The following is a 14,036-nucleotide window of genomic DNA, read 5'->3' as shown; positions in this document are numbered from 1 at the left end:
TTGCAACTGAAATTTCTCCTTTAACCACATTCAAATATATAAGTCAGTGCCGTTAATTACACTCACAGTGTGTGCTACTACGTTGCCAGGGAGATTTACTCCCCTGGGTGTCTGATCCCACATTAGTGTGGAGGGCAGTGATTTCACCTGCCAAGTTGGCTTAGCTAGAGAGAGAGGGCCACATCTGAGCAACAAAGAAGCATTCAGGAGGAGGCTCTTAGGCACAATTATAGGGAGGCCTAGCCTCTCCTTTGCAGCAATGGTCTTCCCAAGGGCAAGACAGCCCTGATGCATATAAAGCTGCTAACCATCGAGCTTTGAAACAAAAGGACAAGTACCAGCTGCCTATCTTTTTGATGTTCAGTAAGAAAGCATGGACAACCAAAGCCCTTTTCCTTGACTGGTTCCATCAGTGTTTTGTACCAGAGGTTACCAAAGCTTTACAATCAACTCAAATAGAACTCTGTACAATTTAAGCATTAATTCCCCACTCCCTACTCCCTCATCCTGGTCTCTGGTAACCCATATTCTAGAGGCTGACTTTTTGAGTTGCTTATTCTAATTATTTCATATCAGTGAGATCACACAATGTTTGTCCTTTTATGTTTGACTTATTTCACACACAACATGTCTTCAGGTTTTATCCATGTTGTCGCATATATCAGAACTTCATTCCATTTTATGGCTGAATGCTGAATAATATTCCATTGTATGTATATACCACATTTTATATGGCTTTTTTTGGTTGTTCTTAGGACTTGGTATATCACTTTTGGGGGTAGTTCAAGATACAAAAGTACAGTTATCCCTTCCACAATGCGACTTTCCCCATCATGGTTTCTATATATCGCTGGTTGGTATAAGAACTTAAATGGGAATTGTTTGGGAGTTTGTGGAAGCTACAGACCACACACAAAGTATACCAGCTATAAACCATTTGCATAAACCATGAGATCCATAGCTCTTTGCATAGAATCTAGTGCAACATTCTTTTGGGTGCAGGATTGTTACAAAAATAGGCGTTCTGGTGGACTCTGGCATCATAACAGAAAAGGCTAAGTCTAATTTGATTCCCTAAAGGAAATTGAAGCTCAAGGGTTATCCCTATGGATTTTCAGGCCAGCAGAGGTTGGTTTGAAAATTTAAAACAAAGGTTTAGCCTACACAATATAGAGGTGGCATCTGCCAATCAAGAGGCAGCTAGGGAGTTTCCTGAAATCCTGAAGAAGAAACTAAGGAGAAAGTCTGCAAACCAGAACAGATATTCAGTGCTGATGAAACTGCTCTGTGTTGGGAAAAAAAATGCATCAGAGGACGTAGATCAGCCAAGAAGATAAGTGAGCCCCAGATTTTAAAGCTACAAGGGATAGGGTAACCTTGCTCTTTTGTGCTAGTGTCATAGGGTTCATAACAAAGACAGCCCTGATACATATAAAGCTGCTAACCATCGAGCTTTGAAACAAAAGGACAAGAACCAGCTGCCTATCTTTTTGATGTTCAGTAAGAAAGCATGGACAACCAAAGCCCTTTTCCTTGACTGGTTCCATCAGCGTTTTGTGCCAGAGGTTAGAAAATATCTTGCCAGCAGGGGATTACCCTTTAAGGTGTTACCTGCTTCTGGACAATGCCCCCAGCCATCCAGAACCCCATGAAGTGTTGAAGTTGTCTACATGCCACCTAACACAACGTCTCTCATTCAGTTTCTTGATCTGGGGGTAGTACGGACATTTAAGGAACACTATATACGCTACTAAATGGAGAGAATCATAGAGACTATTGAAGAAAACCCTGATAAAGACTACTTCTCTGGTATGAAGGGAGGGCCAAAAAATTGTACATGAATTTTCCGGATTGCGGGTGTGTTGCACCCCCAATTCCCATGATGTGAAAGGGATAACTGTAAATACAGACAAGAAAATAGGTAGGAAAAACAATCTCTTAGTTTAATATATTTTACCTATCTTCCTAATGGGTACAGTTTGAAGAATTTCATTCGTTTTACCTTTCTCTATAGTAACTGTTCTGGCAGTTTTTGGTCATTAATAATAATGTAGTATTTTTCTCTTCTCATAGCACTACAGTATCTCATTTGATCTTTTGTATAGGATTCATTTCTTACTTGGATTTCTGCAGTAGCTTCTTGCATTCTAGTTCCACTCTTAGCTCCCTCTCCCCTTTCCTAGTTAATTTCTATTTATTCTCACTTAGAGTTACACCCACGGTAAAGTTCTACCAGATTCCCTTGGGCTCTTCTGGGGTGCTTCCTTTTTGTTTACCTCTCAAAGGTCTCATTTACCCTACTGTAACTACTAAGTCAGGCAAACATAACACTAAAGCTTTTTGACATCTGGGAAATGTCTTTTATCTCTCTATCACTGTCTGAATTACAGCGTATTTCACAGAGAAGAGGCAGTAAATTCTTCAAACATACAGCCAAGGTGGTGGATTGATATTCACTGTTTTCCTGATGAGGAACCGCAAGCTTAAGAGAAGTTTAACCCCATCACAAAATTAAGAAATAGTAGAGACAATATTAGAAACCAGCTGTTTTGATTCAGAATCTTATTTTCTGAACATGAAGAAAGAATGCTCTATTTTATTGACATTAGTTTTAATGACAGCATGCAAATTTTTTTAAATAACTAGAATTGCAAACCAAAACCAGAATAGCTATCTTTTGTTCCAATGAACTGTTTGTGGAGGATACATATATTAGCGTAAGAGTTTGTGACTCATAAACTACCTGTTATCTTTGCCTTTTAGGGAAATAGCACTATGTGGACTTTTTATTGGAAACCTGTACCTATGACTTTTAGTTGTTATTGCTATGATAGTAAATACTTTGAACTCCTTTTGGCCTCAGTTTTGTTAAAATTTAAGTTACATACATTTTCAAAAGATTGCCTCTTAATCTATAAATAAAGAAGTCATAATATTTATAGGCTCAATTAACTGTTAACTGCCATTAACAATAGCAAGAGAATCAGTAGTCATAATCAGGCCAGAACCACATCCTCTGGCAAGTTTGTTTTAAAGGCCTTAAAAAGTCTCCAGACCAAAAAGGGTTAGAGCACAAAATGTCTGAATTCTGCTGCATTTATGTTTTGGTTATCTATTGCTGTTTATCACATTACCACAAATTTAGCAGCTTAAAACAATACACTGACTGTGTCATGATTTCTGTGGGTCAGGAGTCTGGGCGTGGATTAGCCAGAATCTCTGCTTAGGATCTCACAATACTGCAATCAAGATGTTGGCCAGGCCTGGTTTCTCATCAGGGGCTTGCCTGGGGAAGGCAGTGCTTCCAGTTTCCCTTGGGTTGTTGGCAGAATTCCTCTCCTTGAAGCTCTTGCAAGATGTATACTACACTCTTATGTTATCACATGTGTATAACACACATCCTTTTTGTCACATTCCATTGGTTAGAAACAAGTCCCAGTCCCACCCACACTCAAGGTGGGGAGTGGATTACACAAATGTACCCAGGAGGCAGGAACCGTGGGGGCCATCTTAAAGTCTGTCTGCTGTTTATTTTTATCTCACTTTTGCTCTCTGTATTTTTTTTTTTGTCTCTATTAAATCTGTGCTCCCCCCACAAGTTAAAAAAGAAAGATAATTTGTGATCCTTTTTTCTTATAGTGGGCTTAAAATTGAATTCAGTGGATCCAACAGTGAGCATTGATCTTCAGTACTTGGGAGTACAGCTACCTTTGGCTCCAGCCACTAGCTTTCCTTTCTGGAACCTTACAGGAGCTAACCCTGCCTCTCCTGGTGAGTGTATAGCATTTGTAAAGTCAAACACTATTTTTTTTAATTAAAATTAGAGTTGAGGTTATTTGTGATATAAATAAAAAGCTGCTTTTGTTAGATATATTTTAGATATTCTGAGGTCATGGTATTTTATGTATTGGTATAGTCTTAAATGATTTATAAATTTTAGGTGAAGTCTTAAATATAAAATATTGGCTTGCTAGAATTTTAGTCATCTCTTTTTTATTTTCTTTATAGATGCTGGATTTCCCTTTGTTTCTAGGACGGGGAAGACCAATGACTTCACGAAGATCAAAGGATGGAGGGGAAAGTTTCATAGTGCTTCTGTGTCAAGGAATGACGGTAATCGGTTTTTTAAATTCTAAATATGCCTGACATATGTAACTAAAGCTTTTTGTTAAAACTAATGTCTGTTTTGCTTTGTTTTTTTCTTCTTTATCCCTTCTCTGCATGCTTTAAAGTGAACTAAAAATAAGTTGTCCCGCTGATTTTTGTCCGTTCCTCTTTTTCTCATAGCCGTAATCCTGGTTCAGTGCCTAGGCATGTCAGGCTTAAATAATCTCTGCAGCCTTTTGTTTAAAAAAAAAAAAATTTTTTTTTTAATTAGAGGAGTTGTAAGTTTATAGAAGAATCATGTAGGAAATACACAGTTCTCATTCCTTCCCTCACACACAGAGTTCAATCTTTTAATACTTTGTATGTGTGTGGTACCTTGTTACAATTGATGAAAGAATATTATTATAATTGTAGTATGAACTATAGTTCTGCAGCCTTTTTGATTGCATTTACCTCTCTGTTATCCCCATACTTAACAAAGAAAGCATCATTCTCAAGCATTATTTTTGAATATTAATCTTCAGAAGTGTAAGATGATTCCTGATAGTCATCAAAGTAAACTTCTAATGCTAGCATTTTGACTGTGTGCCAGTTGGTCTCCTTAGTGCTTTTTGTTTCCCATTGTACTTGTTTGTAGTTTACACTCAGATAAATTTACCATTTTTCCAAAATAGTTTTTCTCACCTTTGAATCTTTGTACATTTTGTTAAAATGTAATGCTTGTCTCTCTGTTTAACTTGTTTTTTGTTCTTTAAAACTAAATTTTATAGTTCTGTTTTTGTGTATTTCTTTCCTAGCATTTTGTATCAGATTCCAGGTACTTCAGTCTCTTAAATAATCCCTTGGCATTTTGTTGTGATTAAAGTGTATTTTTTGCTTAGTTTTTATTTATGTCTTGTCTCTTTAGTTAGATCATAAATGGAAAACTCTTGTCTTACATTAATTACTGTTGTTAGCACTTAGCAAATAGTGCTTTATAAGGATGTTACTTGATAATTTTAGGGTAAGATATAATTTAAGAGTTAAATGTCTTAGAGAATGGATTTTAATATAATTAACATCTGAGACTCAATCTCTTTGCTTGATTTTTTATTTTTGCCTCCTCAGGAGGGACAGTGTAGTTTATAATTCAGTGCTCCAGGTGTGTTTTTCTAGAGATCTGTCCTAGATTTCTTTATGCATTTGTGTCTCTATTTATAGGTGGCAATTCAGAAAGTTCACTGAAAAACCGTTCTGCCTTCTGTAGCGACAAGCTAGATGAATACTTGGAAAATGAAGGCAAGCTAATGGAAAGAAGCGTGGGTTTTTCTTCCAATGCTCCTGCATCTCCTGTGGTATACCAGCTTCCCACCAAGAGTACCAGCTATGTACGAACACTTGATAGTGTACTGAAGAAGCAATCTGTCATTTCTCCTTCTACCTCTTATACTTTGAAGCCTCATTCTATATCGTCTGCCTCTCAAAAGGCGAAGACTCAAAACAAACAGGCAACTTTCAGTGGCCGAACTAAATCATCTTATAAGTCAATTTTACCATATCCTGTTTCACCAAAGCAGAAACACTCTCATATGGTTCCAGGAGATAAGGTTACCAAGAATTCTTCAAGCACCATTTCAGAAAATCAGGTGAATAACTTTGTTGTGCCAACATTAGATGAAAATGTATTTCCAAAACAGATTAGTTTGCGGCAGGCACACCAGCAGCAGCAGCAACAGCTTCAGGGAACTCGCCCTCCAGGTTTGTCTAAATCTCAGGTGAAGCTTATGGACCTGGAGGACTGTGCACTTTGGGAAGGAAAACCAAGGACCTATATCACTGAAGAGCGAGCAGATGTATCCTTAACAACTCTGCTTACTGCTCAAGTAAGTATCCATTGTCTTTGGGAAGCATATTAGTGCTGGCTTGAAAGAGTGATGTTAGTGAGGGGAAGTGAGGATAGAGCTTTTTGGCAGGAGGATTAGGTAGCGTTCAGCATTTAATTTACAAACTAAGGAGATGTAGTCTCCATTTGTTCTTTACCAACTAGACATGCAGGTTGTAGATCCTTTCTGCCAGCAGAGGGAGACAGTACAATTGTGCCCTTGAATAATGTATCAAGGCAGCTGGCCATTCTGCAAGTCTAATTTCATTCTCCAGCATGTGGAGAAGTACATTTGCTAATCTTTTTAAAACAGCTTTGAAAATTTGGCTTAAAAGGTACAAAACCCCAGAATATCTAAAAAGTTACAAACCTACAGAGAAAAAAGCTTTCTGTTATAGAATTTTTTATTTACTACTGATAGACCCATCTTGGCAGGCTCTGGGTACATGTCAAATGACACAACATGTTGGCCATTTTTTTATCATGAATTTCTATACCTTACCTTCAATTTTTTAATTCTATCAAAAAATTCTGAGGCTGAACATCATCAGATATTTGGACTAAGTTCAAGATGGGTTCTTTATTGTTAGTCATTCCTAAAGATTTTTGCGCATATGTTATATGTTTCCCTTTTTATTAGTTACTGTAGAGCATAGGTTGGCAGACTTTTTCTGTAAAGGGGCAGATAGTAGATATTTTAGGCTTCAAGTGTCCTATAATCTCTTGTTCAGCCACTCTACTCTGCTATTGTAGTGCCATAGACAGTATGTAAATGAATGTACCTGGCTGTGTTCTAGTGAAGCTTTTATTTACAAAGCAGTATGGATTTGGCCTGTTGGCCTTAGTTTGTCAGCCCCTGCTCTAGAGCATTATGTACAGTTTCTATTGAGAATAAATCCATCCTTGTTGATATTTTGGCAGATAATTAATGAGAATATTTATTCTCTGGTTTGTCAGTGCCATGCATTACAATGGAAGATTGTTCAGACTCCTGGCTACATTCAATTTCTGTGCTTTGAAATCTGTTAGTTTTGTGCTGTTAGTACTCAGAATACTCAAGAGTCAGAGAAGAAAGCATAACAGGCAGAGTAAATATATGACTATAATTTGCTGGTGATGTTGGGGGATGATTTGGGCAATTTAGTGGAATTAAAATTTTCTACTTTGACTTTAGGCATCTCTCAAAACTAAACCCATCCACACAATCATAAGGAAACGAGCTCCTCCATGCAACAATGATTTCTGTCGACTGGGTTGTGTATGTTCCAGTCTAGCTTTGGAGAAGCGCCAGCCTGCTCACTGCCGTCGACCAGACTGCATGTTTGGCTGCACTTGTCTGAAAAGAAAAGTTGTACTTGTTAAAGGGGGATCCAAAACTAAACATTTCCAGAGGAAGAGTGCTCATCGAGATCCAGTATTTTATGATACTTTGGAAGAGAAGCCAAGGGAGGAAGGAGAAGAGGGATTCAGGGAGGAGGAAGAACAATTAAAAGAGAAAAAGAAGAGGAAGAAACTGGAATACAGTAAGTATTGACGGTTAAAATGAATGTGGCCTTGTTTTGGAAAACTGTGCTTATTTTGAAATGTTAATACCTGCTTTAAATTGAATTTTTCTGTGAGAATATATTTTTTTGTGCTAGATTTGAATTATTCTCTTATTTGGACTTAAAGAATGAAACTTTGAAGTTGCATCTTCTCTGTTTTGGGGTTTTTGTTTTTGTTTTTTTAATTCTTTTTAATTTGGTTTTGTTTTTTTCCCGGATGTTCCTTAGAAAGTATACACGGTTGATCAGTATAATCTGTCATATTTTACCAAAGGAGAAGTTTGCAGCAAGACCTTTTAGTCATGATTTGAGCCATGCACCATGTTCTTGGAATTTTAGAGGCATAGCTGAGCATTATGTACTCCTTTGAAAAACTTATATTTTCTTTTTGTTAAAAAAAGATGTAGGCCCAAATTACATATTATTTCATTCCTGATTTTTTTTCTTTCTATTATATCTTTGTATTTTGTTCAAATATATTGAATATGATTTTGCCATATAATTGAAAAGAATTTCTTTCCTCTTGTTTATCAGGGGATTAATTCCATTTTGGGGCAGCTTATATTTGCATTTGGTATTGCTTGCCATGCAGTCATTTTAGTCAGAGATGATTAATATCTTCATTGATGTATATTGACAATTTGTTATAAACTGTCTTCTGTAAATTGCCGTTTTGAGTTCCTTTTATTGGAGTGGTTGTAATTTTTTCCTGTAGTTTTGCAGAAGCTTTATTTTTTCCAGGTTGTAACTTTATAATTTGTCTTTTTCTTCTTTTTTTTTTTCCCTCCTCATTTCTGGTAATGCTATTATAGTTTCTCTTTTAATTTTTGTCAGGTTCTCCTTCTCATGCCACCCGCCCTCTAACCCCCCCACCCCACGAAAAAAAAAAGAAAAAGCCAAGATGGTCAAAATATGATGTCTCTTCCTTTAGGGTTTTTTTGTTTTTTTGTTTTTTTTGTCTTTGGAGTCTTGCTTAGAAAGCCTTTCTCTACGTCCAATATTATAAAGATACTTAGTTAGACTTTCTTCTAGTCCTATTGTTTTACGAGCTTTAAAAATTTAAATTGTTACTATATCTGGAGTTTATTTCTGCGATTTGTATCAGGGAACCGGTTTTCCCCCAAATGGCTAGCCAGTTGTACCATCACTTATTGAAGAATATGTACTTTCCCTACAGGTTTAAAATGTCACCTATGTTGTAGTAAATTATGATATATTGCTTAGATCTGTTTCTGATCTCTCCTGTTTGTTTTGTTACCACTGCTAGGTTATTCTAATTACTATTTTAGTGCTTAAGTGAGGTATTGTCTTCATATATCTAAATGATTGTTATATAAATAATGTTTTGAAGTTTAATATAAAATATAATGTAGAATTATTAGTTTAGTTAGATCTCCTTACTGAGTTTACTCCTGTCTTTCACTTGAAGCAACACACATTTCCATTTCAAAGTAACAAGAATAAAATGTAAAAGTTACCTAAGCAGGAGTATTGTGTTTCTGTTAGGTTTCATTGCTTTGCTTTCTGTATTAGTGTCTTTACCCTATCTGTTTTATATTTGACCAGCGTTATACTTCAGAAGGCAGCCATTACCAAAGTATTCACTATATTTCTCAGTGGTATAGTCCAGTATAAAAAAACATGGTCTGCTGTTTCCTGTATAGGAGCCATCAGTTTTCTTGTACTGTTTGGGAAGGGTGAGGAGAGGAAGGGAGATAATTTTGTTATGACTGCTGTTTAAAAGGAGAAGAAATAAGAAAGAGTTCTTGGAGGAAAAAGTATTACTGAGACCAAAAATGAAATCAGAATAAGACTGGAAGAAGTTGAGCAAATCTCTTAGTATGTTTTGCTAAAAGATAGGAGGAAAATGAGAAAAAAATAGGTTATGGATGATTTAGAGGAGTTGAAGAAAGAAAGAACAGAGAAAATGAGAGGAAGAAAATACAGAAATGATGAAAGGATATATTCCAGAGTTTAAAGACATGCAGTTTTAGATTAAAAGAGCCCACTCATATCAGGCAATAATAATTTTAAGAACACCCCAGTCTAGGCACATCCTTCTAACATATAAGAACATTAAAATGCAGAAGATATCCTGAACTGCTTTTAAAGAGAAACTACTTTGCTTAAGAAGGATTTAGAATTAATCTGATGTCAAAGAGATCATCAGTTACACTGGATCATTGAACGTTTGAATTATTGTTTACAAAATTGAGTTGTGGTAGGGGTCAGATGATTTTTTCAACTTCAAAGTGTATAGGTGGCTAAGCTAGAAATACAGTGTGTGCATAAAATAAAGACAAACTGAAATACGCAATGATATAGGAAGCGGCTCTCTTACAAACTCTCGGTGAATTTTTTGAGATTGTGTTCCAGAAATGAAAAAAGAATTCGTGAAGCAGGAGTTATAACCCAGTAAAGGGTAGACCTAGCCCAAGAAGGGGGAAAACTCAGATGACAGTTGAATAGAAAGGAACCCATCTACAGAAACAAAAAATCAAAAAAAAGATACTGAAAAGAATATTTTTAAGAAGATAACTAGATTTATTTTAAGAAATGGTATGATTAAGAACCTGGATGATATTCATGATTGTGTAGAAGATACATGCCTCCCTCATCAGTAAGAAAGTAAAAAACAATTAAGAACACTAGGAAGGCAAACCTCTGTACAGAAAAGTTATGGTCTAACTATGAATAGATACAAATTTTGGTATAATTATGACCAATTAGTAATAGGATGAGAAAAGAGAAGCCATTTTATGTGGACAATTGCAACAAATTAAGTGATATAAAATTACATTCCATCTTCAAACAGGTCAGTCACACCAACTGATTCTGCAACGATCGTTTCATAAACATGTTACAAGCAAGTTGAAAGATTTTTGGTTTTCATGCAAAGTAGTGAAGACTTAAATATAATTATAGAACACAAATCAGTAATATAAACCATGACAATGTGGAAGTAAGGCTGTAATTGGCAAAAGTTGAAAGGTAGAGGAAAGTTTAGGATGCTAATTTCTGTATATTTCATCACATTGAGACCTTAGTTATTGTTAAATCATGAAATTGAGGTGTAAGCATTTTATTTAGAATTATTGAGGTAACTACCAGAACTAAACACTAATGGTTAAACGTAGTCACTTGTTTGTACTGCGACACTGGGTATGGTGAACTTGCTTTTCATTTTTATATCCTTTTGTGCCATTTAAATTTTTTGTTCATTATGCATTTAATATAGAAATTAAAAGGGTTCTCAACGTATAAAATCTAGGCAGTTAATAATGCATCTTTTCTGTGATTGTAATAGGCTTAAAATTTTCCTGCCATTAATGGCCCATTAATCTATTAGTGGGAACAGGAAGGACACTACCATTTTTGACACTTTATGCATATCACTCTGTGAGGGTTATATCATATAATCTTGCAACCTTGTATGAGTGGTTAGACTTTATTCTCTTTGTACAAATGAGCTGAGTGCTGAGAGAGTTTAAGTAACTTGTTCCCTAAGGTCACATAGTTTTTAAGTGGGCAGTAGGTATATTTGAATCCAAGTCTTGCTGACTTGCAAGTCCCCATGTTTTTTCTACTACATAGGATGTGATTTCTGAAATTGTAATCCTATGTCCTTATTGTATTCCCTTTTGGACTTTTTCTTATCACCTGTTTACCCTTTGGTCTGTCAAGAAAAATAGTGATGTGGAAAGGTACTTCGCTTAGCTGCTATGGACAGTACCAAGAGAACGGATAAAATGTGACACTTCTGCTTTCTTAGCCCAATTAGAGTTTTGTTGGAGACATAAGACATATACCTATGGGTTAATGAATAATATAAAGAGAAGTTCAGTAAAATTTGTGCTGGTTTCCATTGTGCTGGAAGTGCTAGCCAGGGCAATCCGGCAAGACAGAGAAATAAAAGGCATCCAAATTGGAAAAGAAGTAAAACTGTCATTGTTTGCAGATGATATGATCTTATATCTGGAAAACCCTGAGAAATCGACGATACAGCTACTAGAGCTAATAAATTTAGCAAAGTAGCGGGATACAAGATTAATGCACATAAGTCAGTAATGTTTCTATATGCTAGAAATGAACAAACTGAAGAGACACTCAAGAAAAAGATACCATTTTCAATAGCAACTAAAAAAATCAAGTACCTAGGAATAAACTTAACCAAAGATGTAAAAGACCTATACAAAGAAAACTACATAACTCTACTAAAAGAAATAGAAGGGGACCTTAAAAGATGGAAAAATATTCCATGTTCATGGATAGGAATGCTAAATGTCATTAAGATGTCAATTCTACCCAAACTCATCTACAGATTCAATGCAATCCCAATCCAAATTCCAACAACCTACTTTGCAGACTTGGAAAAGCTAGTCATCAAATTTATTTGGAAAGGGAAGATGCCTCGAATTGCTAAAGACAGTCTGAAAAAGAAAAACGAAGTGGGAGGACTTACACTCCCTGACTTTGAAGCTTATTATAAAGCCACAGTTGTCAAAACAGCATGGTACTGGCACAAAGATAGACATATAGATCAATGGAATCGAATTGAGAATTCAGAGATAGACCCTCAGATCTATGGCCGACTGATCTTTGATAAGGCCCCCAAAGTCACTGAACTGAGTCATAATGGTCTTTTCAACAAATGGGGCTGGGAGAGTTGGATATCCATATCCAAAAGAATGAAAGAGGACCCCTACCTCACCCCCTACACAAAAATTAACTCAAAATGGACCAAAGATCTCAATATAAAAGAAAGTACCATAAAACTCCTAGAAGATAATGTAGGAAAACATCTTCAGGACCTTGTATTAGGCAGCCACTTCCTAGACTTTACACCCAAAGCACAAGCAACAAAAGAAAAAATAGATAAATGGGAACTCCTCAAGCTTAGAAGTTTCTGCACCTGAAAGGAATTTCTCAAAAAGGTAAAGAGGCAGCCAACTCAATGGGGAAAAAAGTTTTGGAAACCATGTGTCTGACAAAAGACTGATTATCTTGCATATATAAAGAAATCCTACAACTCAATGACAATAGTACAGACAGCCCAATTATAAAATGGGCAAAAGATATGAAAAGACACTTCTCTGAAGAGGAAATACAAATGGCCAAGAAACACATGAAAAAATGTTCAGCTTCACTAGCTATTAGAGAGATGCAAATTAAGACCACAATGAGATACCATCTAACACCCATTAGAGTGGCTGCCATTAAACAAACAGGAAACTACAAATGCTGGAGGGGATGTGGAGAAATTGGAACTCTTATTCATTGTTGGTGGGACTGTATAATGGTTCAGGCACTCTGGAAGTCACTCTGTCAGTTCCTTAGAAAACTGGATACAGAGTTACCATTCGATCCAGCGATTGCACTTCTCAGTATATACCCGGAAGATTGGAAAGCAGTGACACGAACAGATATCTGCACGCCAATGTTCATAGCAGCATTATTCACAATTGCCAAGAGATGGAAACAACCTAAATGTCCTTCAACAGATGAGTGGATAAATAAAATGTGGTATATACACACGATGGAATAGTACACAGCAGTAAGAGGGAATGATCTCGTGAAACATATGACAACATGGATGAACCTTGAAGACATAATGCTGAGCGAAATAATCCAGGCACAAAAAGAGAAATATTATATGCTATCACTAATGTGAACTTTGAAAAATGTAAAACAAATGGATTATAATGTAGAATGTAGGGGAACTAGCAATAGAGAGCAATTAAGGAAGGGGGAGCAATAATCCAAGAAGAACAGATAAGCTATTTAATGTTCTGGGGATGCCCAGGAATGACTATGGTCTGTTAATTTCTGATGGATATAGTAGGAACAAGTTCACAGAAATGTTGCTATATTAGGTAACTTTCTTGGGGTAAAGTAGGAATGGGTTGGAAGTAAAGCAGTTATCTTAGGTTAGTTGTCTTTTTCTTACTCCCTTGTTATGGTCTCTTTGAAATGTTCTTTTATTGTATGTTTTTTTTTTTTAATTTTTTTTTTCATAGTTGATTTAAAATAAAGAAAAAAAAGTTAAAAAAAAATATGTAGCGCCCCCTTGAGGAGCCTGTGGAGAATGCAGGGGTATTGGCTTACCCCACCTCGATGGTTGCTAACATGACCACAGACATAGGGGACTGGTGGTTTGATGGGTTGAGCCCTCTACCACAGGTTTTACCCTTGGGAAAACGGTTGCTGCAAAGGAGAGGCTAGGCCTCCCTGTAATTGTGCCTAAGAGCCTCCTCCCGAATGCCTCTTTGTTGCTCAGATGTGGCCCTCTCTCTCTACCTAAGCCAACTTGAAAGGTGAAATCACTGCCCTCCCCTCCTGCGTGGGATCAGACACCCAGGGGAGTGAATCTCCCTGGCAACGTGGAATATGACTCCCGGGGAGGAATGTAGACCTGGCATCGTGGGACGGAGAACATCTTCTTGACCAAAAGGGGGATGTGAAAGGAAATGAAATAAGCTTCAGTGGCAGAGAGATTCCAAAAGGAGCCGAGAGGTCACTCTGGT

At 36.5% G+C, this 14,036-nt stretch overlaps 1 protein-coding gene across 12 annotated transcripts in view; it reads left to right on the top strand.

The window, feature by feature from the left end:
* Positions 1-14,036, top strand: part of MGA (MAX dimerization protein MGA) — a 172,877-nt gene that overhangs the window by 117,693 nt on the left and 41,148 nt on the right. For all 12 annotated transcript variants that reach the window (XM_037834252.1, XM_037834254.1, XM_037834251.1 and 9 more), the window contains 4 exons: positions 3,640-3,771; positions 4,009-4,113; positions 5,308-5,969; positions 7,143-7,491. In XM_037834252.1, the coding sequence (XP_037690180.1) occupies positions 3,640-3,771; positions 4,009-4,113; positions 5,308-5,969; positions 7,143-7,491 (1,248 nt within the window). The remainder of the gene's footprint in view (positions 1-3,639; positions 3,772-4,008; positions 4,114-5,307; positions 5,970-7,142; positions 7,492-14,036) is intronic.

This window comes from Choloepus didactylus, chromosome 4 (assembly GCF_015220235.1).
Source record: "Choloepus didactylus isolate mChoDid1 chromosome 4, mChoDid1.pri, whole genome shotgun sequence".
Lineage (NCBI taxonomy): Eukaryota > Metazoa > Chordata > Mammalia > Pilosa > Megalonychidae > Choloepus > Choloepus didactylus.
Note: the sequence above shows the minus strand (reverse complement) of the source record. Positions and strands in the feature narration are given on the sequence as shown.